This window comes from Rhipicephalus sanguineus, chromosome 4, assembly GCF_013339695.2.
Source record: "Rhipicephalus sanguineus isolate Rsan-2018 chromosome 4, BIME_Rsan_1.4, whole genome shotgun sequence".
In the NCBI taxonomy this organism is placed as follows: Eukaryota; Metazoa; Arthropoda; class Arachnida; order Ixodida; family Ixodidae; genus Rhipicephalus; species Rhipicephalus sanguineus.
The window spans coordinates 30,656,245-30,678,612 of NC_051179.1; the positions used below are offsets into that span (position 1 = coordinate 30,656,245).

The window sequence follows — 22,368 nt, forward strand, 5'->3', positions numbered from 1 at the left end:
TTAGTAATCTCGGAGTACTCTGAGACAAAGCTTTCAGTGAACGCGTAAACGTGGGCTCCACGTTACGAGAAACAGCGACCCCTTTGGCAAATCACACAGTACAGTCGCTTCTGGAACTCGTCATGGGGCCAGACACCCCAACGATCTAGAGCGAAAGTAAGGTACGGCGTTCCCATTGTGTTGGAAAACACGTCAGAACCATGACTGCGTACTCGGAGCAATGCGCCTGCCATAAATGCGGACTAATGAGACCGAAAACGGGAGACCTCGGCCGACCCTGCAGACTACCGCCTCGCCTCGCTTCCACATGCTGCGCAATTCCTCTCCGCCGTAGAAAAACGATCACGGAGTGAGTTTGAAACTGTGGCGCAAATAGAGGTCGGCGTGCCGTTTAATTAAAAGCACTCCTAATGAGATTGTCTTTTGGGGCAAACGAGCTAGGGGATTCATCATTCGTTTAAATGAAGAGGGGAGGGGGTGCACCCATACCCAGAACCGCCGTTGAGCGGTTTGACATATCGATAACTTTTTGCACGGCTTGCCAAGAAACATGTTATCAGTATCTATATAAAGTCGAATACTGGTAGGATATTGGGAACACAGTGGGTAATTATATCTTCAAACTATGGCTCAGTCATAGGGAGAGTGAATACTCCGCAGAGTTTCCTTGCGCAATTAAGTCATGCATGTTCATCTCAGGTCCATTATTAGCTTTTCTTTCTTTTTTTCTTTTTTGTCTTTACGGCTTAATAACGCTGGCGCTGTGTCGAGGCTGATATACCTTCATCAAACCAAGCAAAGCCACGTGCTTTGAAGATAGTCACTCTACGGTGATATTGCATCGGTGCTTTCCTCTCACGATACTTATTTCAATACATAAGGTTACTAAGAGGCCGCATGTGGCCGACGCTACACAAGCCTATATTCTTATTTGTCTAATATGTGCTGTGATTGGGCTTTATCTCAATAACGCTAGAATTATATTCACCAGTTACGAGGATTGTACAATAACCAGTGCACACAACTACAGTTGCATTTCTTTTGCCGTTAAAAGCGAGAAACGAATCTTCCTAATCATTTTTTTATTCTCCCAACCACGAAAACCAGAAACCTTAGCCATGTTTTCTGTTGATACAACAGAACCAAACACGGTATATTACTGAAATTTGGTACGTCGTTGTAGCGTAGCTCATAGATATAGAGAATTCTCTTAGCCTGTCTATTTGACAGGCTTTTTTAACTGGTTTATCCTGGCACAATTCTGGAGTCTCCGCAGCTTTTACACGCGCCGAGACTCTCAGTCGTGCGAATTGCGTAGAGGAAAGCCGAAAGCAAGAAAGCGCGTGGTACCTGTTGTGTACCGTGCGAGCTTTTTTACGTTCATTGATATGCCAGCGTACTAATAACATACCGAATGTCTCGCAAGACCGTACGGTTGAGAACCATCGTTTACATCAATACCATAGCTGGTGCCGTATCAGTGTCCTTACCTGGCCATACACTCAACGATCCTCTTTCTGCAACACGACTAGGCGTTTCGAAATTTCGCTGCGCTCTTAACGACCTTCCCATAAACGCACTTGCACAATCGCTCTTCCGCACGTGTATCCATACAACGCAAGACATGAAACACAACGGAATAGGGGAGTCCATTTTCGGTGGCGCAGTATGGTGAACCTCATCAGCTGCGCACACTGCAATCGCTAGCACTCAGACCGAGTGTCCTTACTGGGCGCGTGGCACGCAAACCCTTGTCGCAATATCTGTACGCGTGTCCTAGCTTCTATATGAGCGTGTCCGGGCTAATATAAGCCCGCAGCTCTGGAGCCTTTCATGCTGTGGCTTACGGCGGTGCCTACACTGAAGGTCGGCTGAAAAGAATGAAATCATGAGAAGAAAGAAGGCTATTGCAAGGACGTTCACACTGTGTCGGGATCCTTCATATAAAGAGCATTGTGGCGCAAACCTTCGGGCGGCAAAACTAACCTTTATATACGTAGTCCATACATTTATACATAGGCATACTTATGCCTATGTATATACGTAGTCCTGCTTTGAAAGGATTTCGTGTATAGTAGCCCTATCTAAAGGGACATTTTAGGACAGATACATTCCGCTCGTTTCTTAGATTATTATATTGTTTCGTCCTCCCGACATTATATGGAGATGTCAAGGTATGCTGATAATCAGGGTTTCTTGCATGTTTTGTTCTTTGTTTATATCGTAGACAACTAGAAGTCACACGCCACGTTCACTGTACCTCAGGGCAGCAGCCTTACAGTGAAATTACGTAGGTACCAACCTTCTGCTTACCCAAAAGCATGTTTTCTTCGTCAAGTGATGCTGCCGAGTTCTACAGCAGAGTGTTTACATAAGGCTTAAAATGAATATACCGATGCAGATAGGTTTCATCATTTTTTATTGGGTACTGCCAGCCTGGATGCCAGACTTTGGCAGGCGTTGGTTGTACAAGCAAAACAAAACACATCAGTAGATTCGACGTACGAACAGGCTTTTGACAGAAAAAGAAGTATCACAATAATCATAAATTTATAGGCAGCACTGTGTGTAAAACAATAGCAATGAACAGACGCAGTTGTACGGGGCACGCACGATATGGAAATGAGGGTAGCTAAAATGAATCGGTGTATCACAGTTTAGGACTGTATGTGTGATGATTATAATGACATTCGACAGTATTGAAATTAACGAGAATATTTTTTTCTTCTGTGAAGCATTGAAAAAGAATGAATCAAAGAGATTTCAGTGATCACTTAGGTATTTTATAAAACCGTAAGCCCATTTACGCAACTGACAATGCCTTAGTCGCTTTTGCGCCATAAAACCCAACATAAACAAACAAACAAGCAACTGACAATGGAAGATACACGGAATATGTGAAGTGGCAAGAAAAGCAACCTTATAACAGCCGTGTCTTCGTCCGATTTCTTGTCGTGTGTATAAAAGTGGTTCACAACTTTTTTCAGCCAAATGATTAAACAAACAGATCTCGCTCATAACTTTTTTTTTTCATTATGAACTGCATGTATACATGTAGTTGATATTAAGCAAGAGAAAAATTAATGGGTTTCTGTAAATCTGAGCGATAAATTCCAAAGGCCGCTGAACATTACGGCAAAAGAAGCGCGGCTTGTTTTTGATAATTGCAATACACGCCTAGCGCTTGCAGCTTAGACGTATCTCTGACGGCACTTCACGAATAACTCGTACCGCACTCCAAAAAAAAAAAAGAAAAAAAAACACTATGGCACGCGTACACCACGACTACAGTTACGTCATCACCAACACCCTGAATTACCAGAAGAGGAAGTGGTCCCACATCTCGTGGCATGGGGCTAAACTCCAACAAGAGAAAGAAAGAATGGTATAAATAAAAACATGTACTTGCAGTTTTGTTCAGAAGGCCGGATGACTGGCGCCAAGTATTGGGTAAGTACATTTCAATGAAGCATTAAGTGGGCAGAACATTTGTATGTCTATAATGACGCGTTCATGATTAAACAGAATGTTAATTGTTTAGAGCGTATTAGTTAATTAGCTTCGAAAAATAGTCTCGACAGCTACTATTTTGATTAGCTGATGTCGTGAGGCTTGTCAATCTCTTTGCTTGACTTTATCACAAAGACTTTGGGTACACATGTTAGCGGATGCTCGTCCCACCAGTTGTGTGCAGCGTAGCGAAACCTGTGGGCTGCGTCACTAAATTAGGAAAAAAAAACGATAAAGAAGTCCCAAGAACGACTTTATCCTAGTCTGTCTCTCATTGTCCTCCGTGATACACATGAATGGTAGCTGCACGCAAAGGTTAGTAGTGCACAATGTACCACTTATATTTTCTTTCTAAGCCAATGGCGGCTCTGATTTGCTGGAAGGAGTCGAACGCTATGCTAAACGCAATTTGTTGGGAGTGAGCGCGCTGTCCATGGAGGTGTTATATTTCTTGAAGGGACGACAAAATGGCCTAGAAACGACAAAGTTCTCATTTGCGAACTCGGTTAAAGATTTTGATCCTTTCAATATTGTGGTCACACGATCGGTTTCAATAACTATTGAAAGCAAAGGCAATTAAACGTGTCTTCTTGATAAATTACACTTCAGGATCTTGCATAATAAGCAAGCCATGCGGTCTCGGGAATTTCACTGGTCATTGATTTCAATCGTCATTAGATGTACACGCAACTGAAATATCAGTTCGCTTCTGGGAGCAATTTTATGCTGAATGTGGTTTATCTTTGAATAATGGCAGGCGTTTTTATTCGCCATATCTTGAAAAAACGAACCACCTGTATTGCCGCACCGTTCATATGTTTGTGCGATGGCATAATTCTGAAGATACGCAAAATGTAAGCCCACTTTGCCCATGTCGTCGCAAGGATTGCCTTGAAAACTTACTTCTGTGGTTTGATTCCATTCGTTATTTGTTTGTTATTTGTGTCCGACCGATAGATTTATGCCTTCATGGCATAAATGAGGCAGAGGTAACCTCGATTTATTAAATATGTAATGGTACAGGCGCCTGTAAGTAATTGCCTCCGCGCTTGTATATAATTATTAAACAGTAACTGTGCACACATTGAATTCCAACAAGCAACGTAAACTTGACTCTGTTCTAGACTGCTGCACGCAAGTTGTTTCTGAAGTAGGGATAGCGACTCTGATGCAGTAGCCCCAAAACTATCTGAATTGTGTGCATCACTTGTGAAGTAATTGTCGTCGGTTGTCCAATATTTGCCGTAGAGGTCAGTCGACGAGACTATATTTTCTGTGCTTTACTTTTAACGTGCAATGCGCGTGCTATTAGGCAGATACTCAAAAAATGGGTAAACGATAACAGAAAATAATAAATATGTGCTTTATATATTAACATTCTGGTTATGAAAATAGAAACTAGCGCTGCACAAGCCAACGGCGTTGATGTTGCATTAGCCGACCTCTGAGAAAAAATGACTATTTTCGAGTTTTATAATGCGTGCTTTTTTGTGTCAAATAAATACACCAGGAAATATTAAATATAAAAAAAATGTAGCACGTGGTTTATATATTTTAAGCTATCGAGCAACAAGAAAACCACGCAATGACAAAGTTTAAACGAAGGACTCGAGTCATATGACGAGGTAGGCTTCCCAATATAAATCTTATATTTACAACTGTGTATGTACAAATGAAGGTCGTGAAGAAAGGCATAGAGTGAGTACTGGAGCACACACTAGACGAATTCTCGCTCAGGGAGGGAAAGCTTTACGTTGTGCTTTTTCCTTCAAATGCAAAGCAAAAATGGTCTATTTATGCTCGGGTTTATTGCAACTTGTCGTATTTACTAGCGAGGTAAAAAAAAAAAGCTTAATACTCAATAGCTGTAGAATCCTTAAGTTTTCAACTGCCATGACCGGTTTGCTTAGTAAGCACTTCTGCGAAATGCTGGGTTGTGCCCTGTTTGGAAAACTTTCTTAAGCTTGCCTGTTGCTCTCATAAGTCGATCATAGCGACCCATTTATAAATCATATTTCTGTCATCTTTAGATCAAAAGACAGCAATTAGAGTATCGTTCGAAAATTATTTTAGCGCGTTCAGTGGAGAATACGAAGCTAAAAAACTCGCGGCAAATGTTTTAATTATATACATAAGAGCCACTCGTCGGCGGCATAAGAATCTGGCGAAATGTGTTTTTCCATTTGCCTGAAACACCAGCTTTATTCAATGTTTCGGTGCGCCACGCGAACTTCTTGTACGTATCTTACGTTCAGCTTCACTCCGCGCTGAAATGCACTCCTTTCTGATCCCATTGGCGCGAGCGATACACGTACAACATTCTGGCTTAGGAAGCAGCATTCAATAAAAATAGTCAGAGAGATGGAAAGGATAAATAAAAATTATTTGATTGTATTCTGGAACGCTTTGATACAGCAACAGTACCAGTACGTTGCCTGCTGCAATGCAGGCACAACGTGTTGTGTGCCGAGGAGGGCAGGGTTCTACCAACTTCGCTACACTTCGCTTATCTGAGCTGCCGGTGCTCTCTGCTAATTTATAGTGCTAGTTCTACGTTTTGTCTACACAACTGTGAACGTGAGATCTCTGTTTCTGGGTTTCGAGGATCGTATATACGCTTATTAACGTGATCGTAAGTTTGTACATAGTAGAAAATATCCTCAATTTTATAAAACAGGCAAATAAATAGAAACAAATGTCTGTGCCACGAAACCTGCGCGATGGCTAATCGGAAAGAGCACAATTTATTGGGAAAGCTGGAGGTTAAGCTGGTAAAAATATTGGAAAACAAAAAGAAGGCAACACTTAGGCATGCGGCTGCGGAACGACGTCAACTTACACGAATCTGCGTATTTCTTTTGAACTCGACCTCACAACACTTACATCTCTCAATCAACTATGCGGGTCTGTTAGTAACAAGCCTCTTTGCAACGGTCACGTAACATCATATCAACAACACTTACACACTCTAACCTTGACAGCAACTCACTACAGAAAGGATACCAGATTTGTATCCGTGTTTGTGTACGTATCGCAGTTTACGTAATGCTACCACAACACCGGACACAGACGCACACGTAAGCGGTGGCAGAGCCCCGTTGTGTCAGTGTGGTTAACTACACATTGCGGCAATTTGATGATTTACTTCAGTCTATCTTTATGAGGAAAGGCGTAGCCAGCAGCAGACGCTAGGCTTGCAGGATACTTATTTTTCTGCTATTTCTTGCTGTGATACTGAGGAAGAAGCACACGAAAAAAAAAACTTGTATTTCTGTGGGTTTTCTCTGGCGATAAAAAGTAGTTCTCTTTACATAGTTTAAAAATGGGCATGTTGCATGTTTATATAGTTGCATACATGTTGAGTAAATTTGCAGGTAGCACACATTGAAAAGGAGAACCTCCTTTACTAAGTTTCGGCCGTAGCACGGCCGGAACGGTAGTACAGGCATTTCTCATTTGCCAATGTTGCCAACGTTTTCAATGCCAACGTTGCCATTGTGTATGCGTTATAGTGGAACAGGTGCCATCGATGTTCGATACTCCTGCATTACGTAAACTGCGACACGTTCCACGGACGAGCGGAGAAGAGAGCTCTGCAATCAAGAAAAGCAACCACGCCACCGAATGATACTTTGCACAGCACCCAAATGAAAGACATGCAATGGATTGGACCTGCAGGGCTGCGCGTAAAAAAAAAAGGCGGTTCGTGTGATGCTCCCCGAGGAGGAATGAGAGGGGGCTGGCCCTTTCAGCTCCTGATGAAGCAACCGTGTATCGAGGTACAGGCGCGCACGTGAGGGGGCACTTGGGCCCGCGCAAGTTCAGTCAGCGTCTTGGCGTCCAGCACCAAGAGGAAGTCCGGCTTGCTGTAGTCTGTGTCGTTCACCACCGACAGAAGGACGCCTGCGGTTCGGATTGTGTGGACAAAAGGGGCAGGAAGAAAGCGAGAAAAACAAAACAAGGATTAGCCAAAGTATTTCAATGTAGCTCTGCGACGCCTTCATAAGTTGTCACTGACTGAGCTTACTATTGGACTGCGTGGACGGGCGACGCGAATATCAAGATATGTAGTCGGGTACAACTTTAGCAGTCTGCGACATTTCCTCCTGAAAAGCGGATGCACACAAGCCGGCACCAATAAGCTCGCACTCCAGACTGACGTCATGAGCCGGAATGCTGGTGACCCCGCCTTCGGATAAAATTACCGAGTGCAAGAGTGGCACTACTTCTTTAGTCGCTCAGGCGATGAGCTGCCACGCTTCTGTCGTCTGGGTGGAGCCTCAACGGACTTCTTAAGTTGTATCCGACTACAGCAAAGCTCGTCCAAGGCTCCTTGACTTCGCACGGATGCTGGGTCCCTGGCCCTGCCCATCGAAACAGCGAAAAGCAATGAACTTCTTGTTCGCATACATCGGATCTATTGGTTTTCTCAGCAAACTTTGATCCTTCAGTCAAGAAAGTGTGTTGTTCCATGAGTTTTCCTTTCTTCTTGTAATTTTTTGTATACATCAAATGTCGACACTGTCCATTCATCGCTTAGAACTATTACAAGACCTGCATTTTATTCTCACCCTTTCTTTTACATATCTTTTCTGCCCGCATTCTCTCAGGTGATTTCTTAGGGGTTTTGGAACAGTGGGTGGGGGGGGGGGGGGGGGGAGGGGAAGATGATTGCGATGAAAATTCGCTGTGGTTAATGGAAAATCCAGCGCACGCCTATGATATTCAGCTTAATTCGAGCTACTTCGGCCAAGTTTTCTGTAAGCCTAAAACAGAGAATGAAAGTTGTCTTTCTTTCTTTAGCCACTTTACATTCTGTTCTTTTAAAACAATGCTATTGCTGAGAATGGCAGCGTTCTTACCGTCATCCTCATCGACTGCTTCGGGATTCGCAATGAAGACGGCTTCGCTGGGGAACTGCGTGTCCGACTCTCGCCAGAGTTGCATTTCCCGCCTCTCGATGTCCAGCTTGCATATCTGCACAGGCATCATTCAGGTAGCAGATGAGAGGTTGCATATAAAAGCAAGTAATTAAGTCCGATATAGCGGCGTATATTACAAATTTTTAGTGCGCCACACTCAACGATAACCTAAAAGATACAATGTTCTGGCTTTCACTGAGCTGCGTTGTGCACTTATCTAATCTAGTCCTCCAAGTCTGAACAAACTTATTCCCTTTAAAATTAACTTAGGTATAACTACGAGAGCGTGTTTTTCTCAATGAAAGTAGGGCCACCACAAATATGAATCGACCCCGCAGCCTTGTTGTGCACGGCCGCAGACCGCCAAGATTACCGAGCCGCACAACAGCGGATATGTCAAGAATGCTTCATGTCGCTTTATAGACATCTCTCTGCTGTGTGCCATGTACATTAAATGTTAAGTAATGTGAGCTGGGATACCTTAGTAAGGCATTGTTAACGTAAGCCGACATTTCTGCAGGTGTCCAAGGCAGCATAGAAGCATTTTTTTTTCTTTGGCAACCCCACCGGGAAAGTTCTGGTTCAGTCTAACAGGCGGTGAAGACATTGATATATTGAACTTACTGCGTTCCGGCACTCGCCTAGCCGCTCGAAGTTCCCGCTGCCGTATGTGTAGCGGTAAGGTTTCCCTTTGTATTCTGGATTAATCGTCGGCAAGTCGTACCCTGAAAAGCAGTGAAATGTGCTTCAGCGCAATCATACTTTTGAGCAAGTGAAGTACGTATATAGTATACCGATCCGCTCGCGTGTAATAAGCAGAAAAGTTTTATTTACAAGTTTGGAATATTAACTATTGGACCCACGAGTTGAAAGAGTTACTTCAGGAATGGATGAATGGCTGGATGTAGGGATATGATGGGATGAGACGAAATGGCCGGCAGGACGGACGGACGGATGGATGAATGGATTAAATAAGGCAGCACGAAATGGTATTGCGTGGAATAATATTATGCGACGTGATATCATACGGTATGGTATTGTATAAATAATATGATGTGATGGTAGAGAAAATCACACCATTTTCCGCTAAAGGGGACCATGACGCGATGCGAAGCAGCGTTTGAGCATGTCGAGCCCGCGTTTCAGAGGGGAAGTGGAGAGGAGGAGGGGAGAGAGGGAAATGGGAGAGGAGAAGTGGAGAGGAGGATGGCAGAGGGAGAATGTGGTAGATGAAAAGTGGAGAGGGGGAAAGTGGGAGAATGGAAGTGGAGAGGAGGTGTGTGGAGAGGGTTAGCGCATGCGCAGTAGGGTGGTCACGCCGCACACCACCACCACCACCACCGGTTTGAACTCCGCCATAAGATGCTTCGCATCTAATAATATGATGTGATCTGGTATGGCATGGTATTATATGTTACGATATGACATGTTGGGATGGAATAAAATGAAATGGAACGTGTTGGGATGGGATGCGATGGATTACACGCGCCTTCTACACACGAGTGGAGGACATAAATGCGCTCCTACCTTTCGATCCCATCTCCTCATGAGTGAGCCAGATGGTGCTGTTATCCTGACGGTAGGCTCGGGCCTCGGTGTACTTGAGGCTCACCAGGTTGCCTTCCTTGGTGCTGTTCATCTGCGTTGTTTAATTGCGCGAAAAAGAGCGAGGAATTAGAGTGCCACGTTCAGAACTTCGTTAGGGCGCCACAAAAAGACATGTTTTGGCTGCTCAGAAATGTCCCTAGCCAACGTCTATAAATTGGTTAGTGGCATCGAAGTACAAGCCAAAATCAATATGTAGTCATAACACGTGGTGATGTAGCTACGCTTGTCAAGACAATCCTGCGTGTTTTAAGCATTGGTGTATAGCCCTCGCTGCACTTTCTCAATCCAGTGTTCACAGAAGGCAGGTATTGGTATCTGCTTGTATGCTTCGGATATCTGACTTTATGCTGATAGGCTTGATTTATGTTCATAAGCTGTTGAGTGCCGCAAGCATCTCTTGGAGCTAACATTGCCGCGCTTGCGCAGCGATGGGTGCACTTAATCGCTAGTCGAATTTATGCAAAACTAGCGATGATGTGTGTGTGGCTGTGTAGCAACACCTAAGCCCAGCTAACACTTTTCTGAAGAGTGCAGTTCTATCCAGCAACACACCGGTAAGTAAAGCTCATGTAGGAGTGATTCTTACATAATAAACTAATTAATAAAATGAAAAGAAAGTGCAAATTATAAATGAAAGTTTGGAATTAGACACACTATCTTATTGTTGTGCTTCTTTCAAAGGTCGTTACCTTTCAAAGAGCCTTTAGCTGCACCGTCCTTTGACATGTATGGTGTTGAAAACAGTAAATGAAATGAATGAAATGATCTGTACGTTTATTGCAAATTTAGAGAGGCTTCCTCGTTTCATTTCATTTGCATTCCGCTTTATTGAAAATCCAGTAAACCGAACGGTGCTGACGTCAACTTCGTTCCTACCCTCTAATAGAAATTGCAAGAACCTCAGGTTTTCAGTTTTTTTTTCCGTCTTTGAATCAAAGTGCGTTATCAGCAACCGGGCTGTATTCTTTCGTGTCGGTCAGCAGTCTCTTACGTAAAGGAGCACGTCTTTTTGTAGTGCCTCTTAAAAGTGCTTAGGCTAATGATAAAATATCAATAGTTTTCTTTCTTTTGCATACATTTCTTTCCTTGGAATCGGAGCACCATTTCGAATAATACGGAAAAAACTTCAACGACTGCGCACCTTAGAGACGGGAATCACAAAGCGCCGGAAATGACCCTGGCAGTCCGGATCGAAGTCTTCGCCCTCGGAGTTCCTAATCTTGTCCAGGTAATACCTGCAAGGAGCAAAACGAATTCCATGAAGAGGCTGACTTGAAGAAGAAAAGACGAAACTAATTAACTTAAGGGTGTCCAGGAAACCCATGAGCTTGCAGCGAGCGCATTGTCCTAAACGTTTCGTTTTCTTTTCCTTTGCTTTCAAGTTTGCTATATACTTCGAACACTATTTCTTGGTTCCAACTTTGGTAGAAATACAGCCAGACCAGACCCAAAGGAACGTTGTATATTTCTACAACTGAAGGTATTATGACGAACACCCAAGCTACAATGTGCCCGCGCTACTCTGAACATGTGATGACGCAAGCTGTGAGCTCCGACAACAGAATTAAATGGTTTTACCTACACGAACGCGTGCATTACTCGGGTTCTTGTATTACTAAGGTAACCTTTTTGTCGTTATTTCTTTTTTCAGTGTATTTATACTCGAATTCCCCGAGTTCTGAAGTAAAACAGCATTGCTGAGATTGTACCGTACGCAATAAATTCAGTTCAAAGCTGGCTAAAGTGTTACTGAACTATCGAGTGATGCAATAAGTGCAGCTAAAAATAAAAATTATACTTGTACGACAAGAGCAGCATTAGTTAGAACGACCGATAGTTGCACGGAGATGTCATAGACATGAGGCGCGCAAACGGGAACGTAAGAGAAAAAAAAGTAGACAGTGCAAACGTAGTTTGTGTTGGCTACTTCTCTTGTATTCGTGCATGCGAGTCAATGCTAGACCTGGAATCACCCTGCTTACAGGGTTCCACCAATGCTTCCAACCTAAAAGGCGCTCATACAACACTCAAACTACTGACCTCGTAAGACGAGCCTTTCAGACCATGGCTGACGTACCTGTCCAGTATGGTGGCGTCTTCGTAGGCGATCATGTCGAACACAATGTGGCCATCGTCTTCGTAAGTGTTCACCACGTGGAAGAAAAACAAGGGATCCGCGACGAACCTCGTCTTCAACACGGCGCCCGACGATCTGTCTAACACCACAAACTTGGTCTGAAGTTTCACAGGAGGGCAGCGTCAATTCCAAGCCAAGACGGGTCCGGTATTGCAGCCGTGGGCGTCCACGCAGAAAGAGAAGAGATGCAGGGCCAGTGAAGAAGAGAGAGGTTAATATGGAACGAAAAACGTAGTCTGATACACTAACGATTAGAAAGCTCGGCCTAAGCTAATGGGTTTAATCTGGCTACCACGGAGTTTTCCACGGTGTTTGCTAAAAGAAACCGTGGCCCTGCGATCGTTCAGCCACCATGGGAATGATGGGTAGCACGTGAATTCGCCTATTCTTCGTGCTTGCTGTTTCGAATGCACTCGGAGCTTTGTTTATTGTTTTGTTTTCGCTTTTTTTTCGGATAAAAGAATGATTTGTTGTGAACCTCGCGAGTTGATTTAAATCAGTGAGCCTAAATGGGTCAAGGTGGTGAAGTGCGACTCCTGAACTTTTGCTGAACTGTGTGAACTTCGTCTTGCGACAAGGTGCCTGCAAGCCACATAGAGCCACACGCACGAAGCCGAAAGAACGAAGCTTAGGCAAATCCATGTACTACCTATCATTCCCATGCTGGCTGAAGTGTTATGCGTTGCAGCTCCCACAGACACTAGCGCCAGATTTCCCTCCAATGGATTATTATGAAACTCTGTGCTTACTACATTACATTGGAGAGTAGGAGGTGGAAATAAAGGAATGGCTCGACGTCCCCACGTGGGAGACCTAAAGCCCGGTCGGCGAAAACATTGCAGGACCATCAATAAAGTTGTTACCAACCAAAAATTAAGAGAATGATTGTTAAAGAAAAGGTGGCAGTGAACAGAAGCTTAACATCCTTGTACTTGGCTGAGAAGCTTAACATCCTTGTACATCGAGGTCTTGGGGAGGTCTGTATTGGAGAGTAAAGGCCGATGTATTATCTACGTCAGCTGAAATGTGAACAGCGGAGTGCTTGACCCAAGCGTTAGCTATGCGTGCACTAGTGCGCGCCGTTCAGTTGTCGCCAACAGGCGTGCACATCCGGTTTGGCAGCTGTGCATGATCCCCTTATAGTGCAGTATTAAATGCGAAGCATTTCTTAGCGAACTTCTGCGACTTTGAGCGTATCTATCTATCTATCTATCTATCTATCTATCTATCTATCTATCTATCTATCTATCTATCTATCTATCTATCTATCTATCTATCTATCTATCTATCTATCTATCTATCTATCTATCTATCTATCTATCTATCTATCTATCTATCAACTATCTATCTATCATCTATCTATCTATCTATCTATCTATCTATCTATCTATCTATCTATCTATCTATCTATCTATCTATCTATCTATCTATCTATCTATCTATCTATCTATCTATCTATCTATCTATCTATCTATCTATCTATCTATCTATCTATCGAGCCGCCTACGACTTTGTGCTCTCCTGGCCGTTTTGTTAATCGGATGTATACCAAAATTGGTGTGTCATAACATGGCCTTATTACGAACATAAATGACAGGTCATATCATGAAAATCATGACACGCATGTCATGAACAGCATGATTTACATTCCACGACCTTAGGCTCTTGCGGCCGTTCCGTTAATTTCATATACACCAAAATTGGTACGACGTGACAAGAATTCATGACGAACATAATGACTGGTCCTAACATGCAAATCATGACGCGCATGTCATGTGCAGCATGATTTACATGACATGGTCTCTGGGCGCTCGCGGCCGTTTAAATGAAGGGATATATACGAAAACTGGTATGACGAGACATTTCTGTATGAAGAACATAACTGACTCGGGGTAACATGAAAATCATGACATGCATGACATGTACGACATGATTTACATGTCATGCTCATGGCGCACTCGTGGCCGTTTCGCTTGCTTGATATCCACCAAAATTGGTGCTGTGCTATGTGACTGTATGAAGAACATGAATAACAGGTGCTGGCATGAAAACCATGACATATATGACATGTATGTCATGATTTACATGCCTCGCTCATGGTGCACTTGCGGCCGTTTCGCTGGCATAATATGCACCAAAATTGGTATTGCGTGACACGACCGTATGACGAACGTAAGTGAGAGGTGGTAACATGAAAACCATGACATGCAAGTCATGTACAACCTGATTTACATGCCACGCTCATGGTGCGCTAGCGGCCGTTTCAGTAGATTGATATACACCAAAATTGGTATTGCGCTAAGTGACCGTATGAAGAACATGAATGACAGTTGGTAAGATGAAAACCATGACATGCATGTCATGTATGTCATGATTTACATGCCACGCTCATGATGCATTCGCGGCCGCTTCGCTAGCTTGATGTATACACCAAAATTGGTATTGCGCGCAGCGACTGTATGACGAACGTAAATGAGACATGGTAACATTAAAATCATGACATGCATGACATGTACGACATGATTTACATGTCATGGTCATGGCGCATTCGTGGCCGTTTCGCTTGCGTGATATACACCAAAATTGGTATTGCGCGACGCGACTGCATGACGAACGTAAATGAGAGGTGGTAACATGGAAGCATGACATGCAGGTCATGTACGACATGATTTGCAAGCCACACTCATGATACATTCGCGGCCGTTTTCCTAGCTTGATATATACCAAAATTGGTATTGCGCGACGCGACTGTATGACGAACATGAATAACAGGTGGTAACATGAAAAGCGTGACATGATGTCATGTATGTCATGATTTACATGCCGCGCTCATGGTGCATTCGCGGCCGTTTCGCTAGCTTGATATACACCAAAATTGGCATTGCGCGAAGCGACTGTATAACGAACGTAAATGAAAGGTGTTAACATGAAAATCATGACATGCATGTCATGTATGGCATGATTTACATGCTATACTCGTGGTGCACTCGCGGCCATTTCGCTCGCTTGATATACACCAAAATTGATATTGCGCGATGTGACTGTATGACGAACATAAATGAGAGGTCTTAACATGCGAATCATGTTATGCATGTCATGTACGGTATGATTTACATGCCACTGTCATGGTGTGCTTCCGGCCGTTTTGTTAACTGGATATATACCGAAATTGGTATGGCACGACTCGAGTGCGTGATGAACATAAGCGACAGGTCATGCATTGTATATACCAGAATATGCGTTTCATTGGCATGGTGTATACTAGATTGTGCATGCACGCGTGCATGGCAAACATGCGATATATGGTGGACTAGATGCCATGGCATGAATGATTTCATTTGGCTCAAAGACAAACAAGGCGATGTATGCAGCTCTTTGCTGGCTGCTTCGCATTACATCGATTCCCACAGTGCGTGGGACCTGCCGAATTTTTTTCGTTTTGGTTCCAGCTCTGATATTTGAAAGGAAGAAAACAAGAACAGAAGAATATAGACAGCTAAAATACTGTAGACAGCGGTGACTAATGTAACACAGTTTGCGAAAACCGTGAGTGCTATTAGGCCGAATAAAAGGCCGAATAAACTGTGGTACGCGTGGTGCAGTTTGCACTCTCATGAGTAGAGGTAGGTACGCCCACGCGGTTTGCCGCTCCTGCGCCGCATTCATGCTTTCGATCGAACAGTGCTGCCAAACGGTGTGAGCGCCAGTCAGTGGTGATGACTGGACGGCGCGCACTGTACCGTTGCTAATGCTTTGACCAAACATTCCGCTGTTCGCGTTTCATTTGACGCCGATTGTTCGTTATCCGCCATTGTAGGCTTTCTGCAAACGACTGTTGCACAAAATCTTGCTGTAGCCACTAAGTCCAAGTTCTTTGGTAATACACGTGTTTTAGCCTGCTCCAGTGGTTCGCTTTTCTTTGACATCTGTGACACGTATTCCATTACATTGTAAACATAGCATACACGTTACACGCCGCTTCAATGTATAAGCCACTTGTTGCTTCTATTGCTGTTGTATGCAGATCAATATCGTGCCGGTAAATTCTACGTGACACGCTCACCTTCGTTCCTTTTCATTTTGTTAGCCCCCCTCCCCCCCTTTTTTTATTCAGCTTCAAGCAAAGCCTTACGTCGAAAATTTTTATGATATCGAATGAAAGAGTATAGTCACCTTCTCCTTGGGCGCCCAGTCGAAGCAGTCCTTGAAGGAGTAGCCCTTGATGCGCGATCCGACCAGCCGCATGGCGTTGACCAATAGCGGCTGTTCGACGAACACCACGTAGTTTCGCGTCATGCCGAAGCTGTGGTAGTAGCTGAACGTCGTCTTCCAGCTCGATGGAATGTGGTAGGCCACCGACGCCCGCTTCAGACCCGAACAGCCTGCGCATGTCACAAGGTGTGTTTATATACCAGCAATCACTTCAGTTTTGATGCGCTTTCGTAGAAGATTTTTTAATCCATAAGTTTTAACTATTCCAGCGTATGCTGCTAAGCAGTAGGCTTCTGATCATGACCCTGCACGTCGCGGGCCAGCAAAGTGACGCAGGCATTGATATTGTTTTTAAAATCAGGGGGGTGAAGCAATTGCTTTTAGTGTTTACTGGACAGGCACACGTGTACCCTGACAGTACCTCCTCATTCCCTCTTTCTTTTTTAGTCCCTTCAGCCCGCTCCCACAGCGAAGGGTAGCAAACAGAACGCGTGCCTGGTTGACCTCCTTGTATTTCCTTCTTTCCCTCCTCCTCTTCCTGCACCTTCTCGTTTGGATCTGCTCACACTCATAGTGTTCGTTTTGCTTAATCTTTGTTGGCCGTTCCTGCACTGATACCGACGCACGTATAGTAAAATCAGCCACAGCAGCACTGACTAAACACAAAGGTTTACACAGGGATGCCCATTTCAGTCGAAAGTCCGGGCGTTGCTTGCATGCCGGTAAAAACGTCGACTTTTGTGCAATTTCGGGCTGTCGGATGAGGCTAAAGACATCTAGATGCTTCTTGTAATCATACGGCATTATATAGACCGTTTTCGTTTTTGACGAGTATGGTAGTCAAAAAAGAAAACAAGAAAAAAGAAAAAGAAAACAAAGAAAATGCGTTCGGGCTACCGGTAATTTACGCCGCCACTGAGCTAGAATACGCTTGTATGGTGGCTGTAAGAGGCGCGTTTCATACCTTTGCCAGGCGGCGGTATCTTTATGATGTGGTACTTGAGGCCGGATATAAAACTGGCGCCCAGGTTGTAGCTGGTCCCGTCCTCTTGGGTTATGGGGTGGGCGCTGGCGAGGTTCACCGATACCAGCTTGTTCACGTCGTACTGAAATCGCGGGAACAATAGAAACAATAGGTGACGCATGCGTAACTTAGACAAGTCACTGCAGATGCAATGACGTACGTACCATAAACTGACAACCAAGAAGGCCACGTTATAACTTATCAGAATATGTATAGCGTGTAGTATCGTTGCTTGTATCTAGTCTCAAGCTGTAATTTCAACTACAAAACTTTTAAGTGCTTTCAACCAGCTCTTATTCTTAACTCGCTTATCCGACGAGTAAAGTATGAATATCAAACGTCGGATAAAAAAATATAGTTTACATGCCGAATCACTCAGAAATAATTTATATCTGCAAAAATGTTTGCCTGTTAAAAGCCAAGGCTCTTGCACTTGAGCTTTTGTTTTGTTTTGTTTTTTACACGTTTCTACGTGCCACCCGCCGTGGTGGACTAGTGGTTATGGTGCTTGACTGATGACCTGAAGGCCGGGGGATCGAACACCAGAATGCCAAAATTTCCGGAGCCCTCCACTATGGCGTCCCTCATAGTCAGATCGTAGTTTTAGGGCGTAAAACGCAAACAATTATTATATTAGATGAAAATACCTTGAACAGGGGTTATTGCTGGACCCAACGTTTTGACAAGTGGACTTGTCGAAAGTTTGGCTCCGGCGACACCCACTGTTCGAGGATTTTTAATTTCTTCCACAATGAGCTTCTTTTTTTCCCACTCACCCTTTGGACGGCTTCTAAGGAGTCTTGGTCGACCTTCCACATGAAACACGTCTCTGACGTGCAGAACAGCTCGTCCCCTAGCGAGTACACGTTGCCAATGTTGTTATCCGTCAAGTCGCTAGGGACCAGGGCAGCGAAAAACCTGCATGGTTTGTGCCATCATACTTAACCTCTTGCCGCATTTGTTTTGCAATTGTCTGCGAAGCGTAATCACGCAGCTACTCGTGAAGAGAGACATGCCAACACGTATGGTCAAGCGTTAATAAAAATATTCGAAACGTAGGTAGAACTGAAAGGAAGTACAGCTATTCACCATCCATTAAGGGGAAATAGCTACAAGGAAATACCGGAAACGCGTTGGTCCCGGGCTGGAATCCCGGATCAGGACGAGGTTTTTCGCTAGCTAAGAAGCTCTTTCTTAGACGTCCTAGTTGATTTTCTTGTATAGCTTTGTGCTACAAACGAGTGGTGTTGATTGTTCCTTTCATGACCCTTCTGCAACCTTGTGGGATTACTCATAATTCATATGCCGTACATATCAAGACATAAGAAAAAAAGAATGAAACGACCATACTGCCTCAATTTCTTCGGCTCTTTTCACAAGTCGGTTACGGCAGGCAGAATGAAGCGGAAAGAAATTCGGCTATACTATGCATTCATTCGCGTTCTACGGCAGAATAAATCAAAACGAATAGAGAGGAACGTGCGAGTACGAATGTAATCGTTACAACGATGTGGGTACCTCGACCCACGTGTACTGACCTAGAGAATATGTTCTTGCAGGGGTCGGGGTAACACCTCGTGCCAAACTCGGTGACGACGGGACGACTGACGCTGCTCATCTTCTTGTAAGCCTCTGATTGTAGATATCGCGAACTATACCGCACCTGCGAAACAATCGACGGCGGCGATTGATTTGTTAAAGTTCGAATCACAAAGCGCCGCATGCACGCCTGCAACATCCAAAATGATATCCGGGGATTTCCGGTAAGGTTTGCAGCACTTGCGAAGGTATACACAGGGGTTATTGCGAAATTCAAGGACGCCTGCGTACGTTAATCTATGTGCTCGTTAAACAATTCAAAAAAGGAGATAGGCAAAATTAATTCGGCGTATGACACGCCTTATAATCACATCGTGGTTTTTGGCACGTAAATCTTCCCATTTTCCATGTAATTCTGTAAGACTCACATGTTCACTGTAAAAAGCGCTCCTTATACTAGGCAAAGCGTACGTTATGCGACTGAAGACACTTTGCGATGTGCCCTGGCACTACGCGGAATGCCCGGCGTATCATGGTGCAGTGACCAATGCGTTTTCTTTGCTATCAGAGTCCAGTGAATCCCACTGGTAACACGAAAGTAGAGTCTTTGAATCAAGTCAATAGTTTCTACTCGGAAACATTCAACCACTTCACTTGCTTCTAGACAGAATGTGCCCAAATTTTATATATATATAGATAACAATTGTTTTAAATGAGTACGCTGGAAATTCTAGCGTAGTTCATCGCCAGGCGTGCTACTTCAGGTGTCGGGTGATGACTGTGAAATATGCAATGATCACATACACACACAAATACTACGATCGCAGAATTCCGTACGTATGTAAGTTTGTGAACAGCAACAGTCTACGTGCGTGCGTTCACGATTCGTAAGCTCACCTTTCCTTTGTGTATCTCGAAGGCGGACAGAATGGCGGCGCCGTCGAACCAGTGGCGCACGCAGAAACCGCCACCTAGCTCCCACTTGCCAGGACCAAGCCGGAATAGCTTGCCGCTCAGCCACTCGGGGATCTCGCCTGCACACAGAGAAGAGACAGCAGCATTGTAATCTGAAGCATTTTAGAAGAAAGTAAAGCGGCATTCCGTTCATACTTAAAAAAAACAAACATGGCTGATCCCTCCGTCATAGGAATCGGTATAACACGAAAGTGAAACGTGTCTTCACAGAAGTAGTGCTTATTGTGTAGTGATATATAAGAGCTTGTACAATGTCTATTCGTGTTTGGCAGCTATAGCACCGTTTGGCGTGGATGCACCCATGTTGACAGCATGTCTCTATCGCGACGACTAACGCCCATGATCATGATTAAACCGTTGTGGTAGCCGACGGTGTGAACATATATTTGGACACAGCGAATTGTGAATCCCGCGTAAGGATGATATCAACAAGCTCATAATCAACACTGGTACCCGGTATGCACTTCTTCAAAGCATTGTCAATTAAGGAGAGAAACGGCACGGTGTGTGCTTTCTAGTAATGGGTAGCCGACGCCTGTGCTCATGCATACATAACACACACTGTGCTTCAGCAACACGGGAGGTAGAGGTTCGTAGCCTGAGCCGCAAACGCGTGCGTCCCGCTGGCCACTGTCTCGCAGGCGCTGCTCTCGCTCCACCAAGGCACGACATTCGCCCGTCGAAATCGCGTCCTTTCTGCAACGCATATTGCAGCAGTTTTGTTAGTCGGTGCTCTCGCAATCGAAACAGTCGGCGGCGGAGAAATCCCGTTGGTGCACGTGGAAGCTGCACTACTCCGATGAGCCGACGCACACTAACACGAAGCCAAAGGCAAAGAACGTAACTGCGTCGAGGGTGCCTCGGCGACGCCAGCGCGGCCAGTCTACCTCTGGCATCGAGACGCTTTAACCATGACCTCCGATATCGCGCGCAATCTCGGAGTAAGCGCTAGTAAGTGTCGATCATGAAGCATTACTTCTTTTCACATCTCACAGACGGCGGCACCGCCCCGCTCCGCCCGCCGCGAAAGAGAATGTGTGAAAGATATAAGGCGCGTTCGCGCCGTGTCTAGCATCTCCCGAGTTGGCTTAGTCGGTAGGGCGTCGGGCGCTTGCCGTCGCGGCCGCAAGGTCGTGGGTACGATTCCCAGTGGAACATCTTTTTCTTGGTTTTTTTCTTTCTCACCCGTTGGCGTCCATTTTATCAACGTCATATCCGTGACGGATGTACTTGGTGGACCCCGGCATAAAACGCTTTCGTGTTAAAAATCCAAAGCGTTAACACGACAGGGACAAGGAAGGGCACAACACGAGCGCTTACTGGCAGCTTACTTAATTAGCTCCCTTTTCTCTTTATCATCCCTTTGTGCCACATTTTTCTGTAACACCAAAAACATAATTTTTGAGCTAGAATTGAAAGGATGAACCTCCTGTGTTGTAGAGGGGGGCCTACAAAAAAACTAACACATAGTTCTAAAGTTAGCACGAAATGTACACTGGAAGATTAAAAGCGTGCGAGTTCGTGTAAAGCCTGCTGTGCAGAGTTTACCGGATTCACTCGCATTATACCAGCACTTACCAATGCTAAGTAACTGTTGTCTAATAGCTAACTGACTGTTGACTAACTGCTGTCTAATACTGGCTATTGGTGGCTGCCCTTAAGCAAGGCTTGTTAGACAAGTATGCTTTTGTACTTTCAGTTTAGGAGCACGTCAAAAATCTCAGGCGGTAAAAAATGATCGCGGAGTCCACCCACTATGCCGCGTGCCTCGTAATAACATGTCGCGGTTTTGGTACGTGAAAACCAAGATTTTGATCGAAAATTGTGGCATTGAGTGGTAGATTCAAGTAGTGATGGCGTAGCTCCGTCTAAACGAATTACGTGATCGGCGTATTCTCTTACTTCGTGTTCCCGTTCATCTTGAATTGCGTCGTGTCTTCGTATACCTGTTCGGAACTCGATATCTAACTCAGCTGTACTTTTTCTGAACCTGCCACGCTATCTTTTACATTAGGAAAGTTTTTTTGGTTATCTTAACATATGGTGAAAATAAGCAGCCATCACCACTGCAGGTGTCTGAACCATCTTCAATTTATTTGCACTTCAGTAATAATAAGAAAAGTTTGGAGGGCAATCACAATAATAAAATTTGGTTTTCGACTCTACCAAACAAAACATTCTGGGGAGGGAGGTGCAAATATATGGAGTCAGTAGTGCAAGAGAAACACCGCGCACAGTAAACAAATTACTCCTAAGGACTCATAACTTCACATAAAATGAAAATTAACGATAACCGTGTGTGTTCGTCCCAGGAAGGGGGAAGTAAGGTGAGCTTACAAATGGAAATGTTTATTGTCATGCAAACAGCAAGGTAGTGCACGAATGAAAAGGACTACGATCCCCTGACGGCAAAGAGACGGGCATTGTACGCGAGGAAACCG

The 22,368-nt window shown here is 44.4% G+C and overlaps 1 protein-coding gene across 1 annotated transcript in view; it reads right to left on the reverse strand.

The window, feature by feature from the left end:
- Window positions 1-7,155: 7,155 nt before the first annotated feature.
- Window positions 7,156-22,368, reverse strand: part of LOC119389708 (carotenoid-cleaving dioxygenase, mitochondrial) — an 82,907-nt gene continuing 67,694 nt past the window's right edge. Inside the window, exons 2-12 of the mRNA XM_037657073.2 lie at window positions 19,850-19,986; window positions 18,952-19,076; window positions 18,190-18,331; window positions 17,354-17,495; window positions 16,351-16,559; window positions 12,118-12,275; window positions 11,182-11,275; window positions 9,960-10,071; window positions 9,057-9,157; window positions 8,373-8,487; window positions 7,156-7,413 (exon numbers count right to left, since the gene is read on the reverse strand). Coding sequence (XP_037513001.1) covers window positions 7,259-7,413; window positions 8,373-8,487; window positions 9,057-9,157; window positions 9,960-10,071; window positions 11,182-11,275; window positions 12,118-12,275; window positions 16,351-16,559; window positions 17,354-17,495; window positions 18,190-18,331; window positions 18,952-19,076; window positions 19,850-19,986 — 1,490 coding nt within the window. The 3' untranslated portion in view covers window positions 7,156-7,258. The remainder of the gene's footprint in view (window positions 7,414-8,372; window positions 8,488-9,056; window positions 9,158-9,959; window positions 10,072-11,181; window positions 11,276-12,117; window positions 12,276-16,350; window positions 16,560-17,353; window positions 17,496-18,189; window positions 18,332-18,951; window positions 19,077-19,849; window positions 19,987-22,368) is intronic.